At 39.7% G+C, this 7,620-nt stretch overlaps 1 protein-coding gene across 2 annotated transcripts in view; it reads left to right on the plus strand.

Moving 5' to 3' along the window:
• The first annotated feature begins 6,149 nt into the window (after positions 1 to 6,149).
• The window catches only part of LOC106953928 (uncharacterized), a 23,517-nt gene continuing 22,046 nt past the window's right edge, over positions 6,150 to 7,620 (plus strand). The window contains exon 1 of one of the 2 annotated variants that reach the window (XM_015043077.1): positions 6,150 to 6,861. In XM_015043077.1, coding sequence (XP_014898563.1) covers positions 6,777 to 6,861 — 85 coding nt within the window. In that variant the 5' untranslated portion in view covers positions 6,150 to 6,776. The remainder of the gene's footprint in view (positions 6,862 to 7,620) is intronic. The other variant, XM_015043070.1, reaches the window with a different exon arrangement.

Below are 7,620 nucleotides of genomic sequence, written 5' to 3' on the forward strand. Positions count from 1 at the left end.
TTTATGACAAAATCAAATTGTAGAAGTAAAAATCTAACTAATGGATCTTCCCCAAACTCCCCAATGTTCTTTAAGTGACCTGTTATGCTTTAGTTGTAATGTAGATGGTTGCAGGGTTGATCCTTTTATCATTTTTGCTGTGATTCAATTAGCATTCTGTTAGCTGACATTTAAAATGTTCATGCAATGCAGTGTATCTGATGCTGCATCAAGGTTTGATGATTCAAATACCCTGAAAGCACACTGATAAAAGGTCCCCAAAAGATAAGGGTTAGGGTTAGATCTGTTGTTTTACTAATCGGTCAAAAAACAAATCCACTGTGAAAATGAATCGATGTCTTTAACTGCTGTGGCTTCCAGTAAATCGCTTTCTTGACCCTGTTGATGACGATGCGTCCTCTGTATCTCGGTCGTCTCCAATACAGAAGCTGTATTAAGGGCCCTCGCTCATTACAAGAAATGGAGCTTGTGGAAGTGATACATTTTGGAGTGGACCTTTTGATTCACAAGAGCCAGAGTGTTACCATGAGAGCCACAATGTCAGATATTACTGATCCTGTTATAAAGGTGCATGTCAATGGTTTTCCCTTTTCTTATTTTAGTCTTAGTTTCTAGAGAGGTTCAAGGAGAAGTCTGATTCTAGTAAGTAATCAGGAATTTTGTGTAAGATTACAAAAAAACTGGATTGGACTTGAAACCTTGCATTTGTTCTCCCAGCAGGAGTTGAGTTTTTTACTCCAACATGAAAGCCAAAGGTCATTTCCCACTTGGATTAGTTGACTTTACATTTCAGATCATTAAAAAGGTGTTTTCTGTTTCTGCCCTTTGGTTTTTGCTGGCTTGTTTTGAGTGCACTGACGATTCTTAACTTTACATTGTGTTGCTTTTTTTTTTTCTTTAAAGCTTTAAGAGAATTGTTTATCCCGTTTACATCAAAATTAAATTAACTCTTGTTCCTATTTCATGTGGCTAATTTGATATTTTTAACAAACTTGTAACTAAAATGAGTGGACAAATTTGTGCATTTTATTTTTGGTATGTACATGGGGGGTGGGGGGAGAGAGAGAAAAGATGAGAAATGCAAATGTATTTTTATGTCAACATAAAAACAAGTGAGGGTGTTGAATCATATTGTTGATGATCTTGTTGACTTCCTGTTGTGGGTGGAGATTTACACAGGTGGGCGCAATTTGTTAATTGCAGGCCACGGGCTGCTGTGGTGAGTGTTGCACTCGGGCCAAATGTAACTGAAGGCTGTGTTTTTCCTCCGTCACATCAACATCCTCAATACTTACATTTGAAAGAAAAAAACTAATTTGAGATGTCTTTTTCAACAGAGGCTTCTGAACCATAGAAAGCAATAACCACTGGAGTAGTTGTAGAAAATATTTCAGCTCAAATAGTTGTGTGTTGTTTTTTTTTTCCGTACTTAGTGAGTTCCAACTAAATAGATAAATAAATTCTCCCTGACTTTTGCACCAGTTTTGTATTGAGTTTTGAAGGAGAGTTCAATGTGCGCATTTTAGTGCGCCATCTCGTGGTGACATATCTGTTCAGCTGTTGCTGACTGCAATCAGCTCGAGGCTTAGACCATGCTGCAGTCTCGTTTAACCCCATTGGGTGTTGCTTGGATGTCTTGAGCCTTTTCCAGCAATCAAAGGACAAATCGAGTTACATCCCGGTCAGACTGCAGGTAGGCTATGCCCGTGGTTATCTGTTGAAGCCATCAGGGGAACATTAAAAACTGGTAGACACTTTTGCCGAACAAGATTTACCTGCCGTATAAACACAATTTTTATGTGTGTTTTACTACTTTCTTAATTTACTACTGGACAGCAGAACATATTTCTCCATCCCTCTTTTGGTATAAACTAGAATATTTTGAGGTTTTAAAACACCTCACAGTTCATTATTATTATTATTATTATTATTATTATTATTAATAATAATACTTTTGGAATGTATGAAATTGTTAAAATATTTTTCCAAAATACTTTTTTCTTTACAATTTCCTTATCTGAAAGCAAAAAAAAAAAGCACAGACTCTACACACCACCTTCCTCGTTTTGAAAAAAATGGGAAGCACAGATGTCATTTTTATTCACAAAGTAATACCCATATAACATCTGATGTGAGTCAGGTTGTAAAAAAAAAAAAGGAAAGCAAGGAAGAGATTTGCAAATGAAAAATGCAACAGAAGCATATAGTAGCTGTAGGAAGGAACATAATGGAATGCAGCAGGAAAGCCCCAGTGAAAATATATTTATAGATATGACATCCAGAGTTCCCAGATCCTTTTCTCAGCAGGTCTCAGGCATAATCACCGCTGTAGAGTTACAAAGCCATCTGTGTCCCAGAGATAAGCGTCATGAAAACCTATAAAAAGCTGGAGGTCACTGGAAAAAAAAACAAACAAAAAAAACATTTTGTGTGCTTTTAAGGATTCCTCCGTGTACCAACAATTGAACCAGTAAAAAAAATATGACCTAAAATAACATACCAATGTGATGATTTCTTTCAGACTCTGGGACATTCCATAAAATACTCATACAGTCATATCAGAGCAAATTAGATCTGCTGTGACAGCTACAAACATGTAGAAAGTATATAGTTTATCCTCACAAATTTGGAAATTCTTGTGACACTTCACTAATATTGACACATTAATATGATATAAGCAATGTATAGTGCAGCCTATTTCATTTTCAGTTTTTTTTTTTTTTAAATGATCAAAAATCTAACCTCAGCAAGGAAACAATTCACTATTCCTTGATGTGTTGCAAAATCTATGTGTCTTGTCATGCAGAGAGAAAAGGTTTCAGCCATTTGTGCTGGGGGGAATTTTGGACATCCTGTCCACCTCTTACTGTTCAACATGGGAACAGGAAGCAACTCATGCGGCCCGAACGCCACATGCAAAGGGAGAGACACACACACAAAGCTTGACGTCACCTAAGGTGTGTTTTTCAGCCCCTCTGGGTCCCATCCATCTGCTCATCCCCGTGAAAAGAGCCCTTCTTGTTCTTCATGTGTATGTCTGGTTGTTATTATTTTTTTGCCCAGCAAAAAAGAAAATACAGTAAAATAACCAATTGGCTTTATTGTAAAAAATTTGAAAAACATTGAATCTGTATATCTATATGACATACTGTATACATGTGTGTGTAGGTGTGTGTGTGGGTGTGTATGCGTGTGTGTGTGTGTGTGCAGGGATGTTAGGTGGAAGCGGGAACAATTTTGTTCTGCTCTGTTTGGCAGTACATCAGTGTGATTTTTTTTTTTTCGTGATTTCTCAGACTGCACCATTCTTCTGCTCCCCTTCTTCAACACTCGCCCATCTATTTTCATCCTCCAAAACTCTCCGTCTCCCCCGTTTTGTGACAGTCCCTGCTCGCTCCCGTCATAGCACTCGCGGTTGGAAAAAGAAAATACTCTGTGGTTTGTTTAAAATATAGGAATATGAAGTACAGAAACAAATCCTTGATGCTGCAGAATATGAAAATGGATGAGGAGAAGGAGCAGGTATACCACATAACAAGGTTATAAAATTAATTCATCTTTTCCCTCCCCACCCAGTAGTATCTGTCACTGACACCATTTTAAAACCTTTTAATTTTACAACATTTCTTAAGTTTAAAACAAAAATATATATTTTATTATATATTTGTTATTATGTAGTATCAAAGTTATTCATACCACTCATATTTATATTTGTGCAACAATCTTCTGCCAGCAGAATAGCATCAAATTTTTGATACTTGCTTATGCCCTGATTAGGAGTATCCAGTTTATTTACTTTGGATCAACATTATTAGCTTTTTCTTCTTTTGCTCTTTCCTTTGGTTTGTTTTGTTTGTATTTCCTTTTAATTCCTGTAAAGCACTTTGTATTGCCTTGTTGCTGAAAATATACACATAAAATTATCTTTACCTTTACCTCTGTCTACAGCTCACCTCGCAGGGTTTGTGTGGGCTTTTGTTTTGATGACTGGGAAGTCCCATAGGAGTGCTAAAATGCACCTTAACGCTCTCAGCCCCTGCAGAGGATAAACCGATCCACACAGTAGCTCTTCCACCAATTAAAAAGCATTCGGTAATGCTTTTTAATGATCAAAACGTGTTTTTTCCATAAAATCCAGTCATTTGTTTCAGTCCAAACAACCCGAATTGTTTAGTTCCTTGTGTTTCCGTGTGTCTTTGAAGTCTGGGACCTCTCTTTGGTTTGTTCGCCACGTCCTGGTTATGCCATGGAATCCCAAGCCACCGTACACACAAAGACTAATTAAGAGGATATGCTGAATCTACTCACTTGAAGTGCTTGCTGTCACAGGTAAGGGAGAAAACAAACCAATATTTTACCAACACCTACCTGCCTGTCCACCCACAATCCTCAAATTGTAAGTCAAGCCACCAACCAACAACTAAAAAGAAACAAAACGACTCTTACTACTTCCTACTTCAGCCATTTTGACATTTCCAGCCGCCCTCTGCCGCCTGAGCACTGACAAGAAAATAAGGCAAACAATTTTAAATAATTCTTTTCATTTACCACTTGAGTGTCACTAATACTTCCTTCCCGCTTCCAAACAAGAATTGACCTCTTTTGCATGTGAAAAAAATCAAGACTTGTTATTTCCGTCTTGTGGCAGTAAACCGTTTAAGCTGCCATTAGACTCTCTAAGTGTTTCATATAATTGACTCATAAACCTTTGCAAAACATGACACTCTTGTCTGGCCGAGGCACACAACACTAAAAAAAAAAAAAAAAAACTGCTAAAACTATATCTAAATTAAAGCAGTCGTTGCGGGTCCTAATAATTGTGCTTGCGGGGAGTCTATGAAATGCAATTATTTCTTAACATGAAATTTCTTTTCTTCTAAAAGAATGTATTAAACTGAACGTATACTTCCTCTAAAACAAAATAAAAATAAGTGAGATTATACAGCAGAAATAATATATCTATCAGTAGGCTTTGTTAAGCATCTTTACCAAGGACACACAGAAAAATCTCTGTATAGCAGCGGTTTGTCTCAATTCAATTCCAGATTCAATTACTGATGAAAATTGTAGAGCAACTAATTCACTGAAATCAATGCATTCAATCCTAATTATTTCATAATGTCTCTTACATAATCCAATTTAGGAGGAGAATGGGATGACAGCCCTCTGCAGGCTATTCCTGTTTGCTGGATTAGTGCCAGTGAACTGTGATTATGCCGCTTAGGGTGATAAAAGGAACAGATAAGGAAATGTGATTGAGTAAAATATATATAAGCTGACATCGATATAGAGCAAAAGGTTACATACATAAAAAGACATACGCTTTTTTTCCCCCTTCGCTGTTTTACTTGGTATTTGTAAATTAGTAGTTCTTGCATGCATGATGCCCCTCCTTCTTCGTTCTGCTGCCCCACGCATACCCATAGACACACACCCACTCCCACATACAAACCGACAGACAAAACTTTTTTATTTATCTGAACACACACAAGAAAATCTCTTTTCAGTGTAAAAATAAGCCAGTTTAACTTTGACTAGTCTAAAAACAAAAGATTTTGTGCTGGAAACGGTGTGTGCAGTTCAAATAGCATGCTTAGTAAAACCTCCAAGTAGCCCTTCAGACACCAGATTCAGTTTTGTCAGCCACCAGTGGCGGTGCAATATTTTCTTGCACTAATACTGCACAGAGGTGGATATCCCACTGACTGACATGTGCATACACGATGCATATTATTTTGGTGTGCAATTGACAGAATTTTCTTCTTTTCCTTTAACACCCTGGGAAGACAGTCGTATCCCCTGCATCAAAAACTGCCAATGAATACAATGGTGTATTGTTGGTCATTATGTTGTGTGCAGTAGAGTCCTGCTATTCAGGGCGCCCTAAGCAGACGTCAAGTTCGCTTTTGCCTCAAGCCTGTCCTGCATGACAAAGTGATTAAGGAGCAGATGCCATTGTCTCTAGTTGATAGCATAACATAAAGAGGATTATCCAATCCTGTGCGTGTACACACCAATTTCTGCTGGCAGTTACAGGCAGCATGCACCCAATAACCTACTGACACATAAACGCCACCCACAGTGGGGGGCCCACATAATGCTCTCTCATGCATCCGAACTGGGGTCTAAAATGGAGCATATTGACGCGCAATTGACAACAGACGTCGCGTAAATCCCCACGTTCGCTCCCATTCTACACGAACCGCACATGCTGAAGCCGGACTCGGAGAGGAGCATTTACCGTGTGTGCGTGCGTGTGTCGACGTGTGTGAGAGTGTGTGTACGCCGGCACTTTGACACCCGAACGCACTCTGCGCGCGCTGCTCCGCTCAGACAGGCAGACAGGCGAGCGAGCAAGCGCGAGAGACTCGTGTCATTAAAATCTCGTCTACGGACCCCTCCGTTGGTCGCGCGCGTCATTACGCTACAACTACAACTCCTGGCGGCGCTGCTGCTGCTGCTGCTGCTGTCTGTCGACCGAACCCCAACGGCGCACCGAGAAACGCGAGAAACGCGCGCGCAAAAAGGTGCGAGAGGGACAGGCCAGCCGCTTGGGGACAATGGGACCGTCCCCTCGCTGTTAAGCCAAGCAGAAGGCGGCATGACCAAAACGGAGCAGATCTGAACTTTGACAGTATCCGCTTTGATCTGGATTCAATTGCGGCCGCATCTGACCGGTGTGAAGAAGGGGACAAGATCAGATCAGATCCTTTATTATTATTATTATTATTAACATTATTATCATCAGCGTGTCAAGGGAATAGCTAACCCACACTATGGCTCGTGGAGAGAGTCGACTGGGGACCTGGCAGGTGCTGCTGACCATCTCCATGTTCATCATCCCTCTGTGTGCACATAACGGTAAGACCACCGCTCCACCGGAGACCCACCCTGCGCGTGTGCGCGGCAGTGTACTTCGGTCATTTGTGCAAGACAGCGCGCACGTGCGTGGATCAAATCACACCTGCACTTTGACGAGGATTTAATAAAACGTGGAAAATGTCCAGATAGAGATGCAACGTTCAGCTAAATATTAATTTCTCGTCCACCACATGGACACAGGCTTTGCATTGATTTACTATTGCCAATATGTTGTAATAGTGCAGTACTGCTATTATGTTTCATTAATTCGGTAAAGGTAGCAAGAGGAATGTGTATAATTAGGAGGAGGACATGCAGGTGTCCTCCTAATTATAACCAGTGTAACATTTCTGTTTCACTCGCTATTTTTTTTTTTTACCCTATAGTATTCTTAATTATAGGTTCAGAATACTATAGGTTCTTAATGATAGGTTTTAGCTACATTGCTATAGATACAATTGTCACTGTTGAATAGTTCGAGTATGTAACAAGGAAAACATACATAATATATATACCATGATATTCTTTTTCTGATCCAAAATCCTCGTTTAAATAGCAATAGATTAAATTAATGCATTCTGTATTTATAAGTGAGATATGCTTATAGATGGTAAGAGTTGACGCGGTTCATCCCCAGACAAAGGCCGGATTAGGTGCTCTGTGGTCGGTCTACATGAAGCCCATTGTGCCGCAAAATGCAGTAAATTCCTCCAGACATTAGAGGGGGTGGACGGTTGGGGGTCACAGGACAACCCAATC

This window comes from Poecilia latipinna, unplaced genomic scaffold (genome assembly GCF_001443285.1).
Source record: "Poecilia latipinna isolate Pla-1442-1.1 unplaced genomic scaffold, P_latipinna-1.0 Scaffold35, whole genome shotgun sequence".
Taxonomy (NCBI): Eukaryota; Metazoa; Chordata; class Actinopteri; order Cyprinodontiformes; family Poeciliidae; genus Poecilia; species Poecilia latipinna.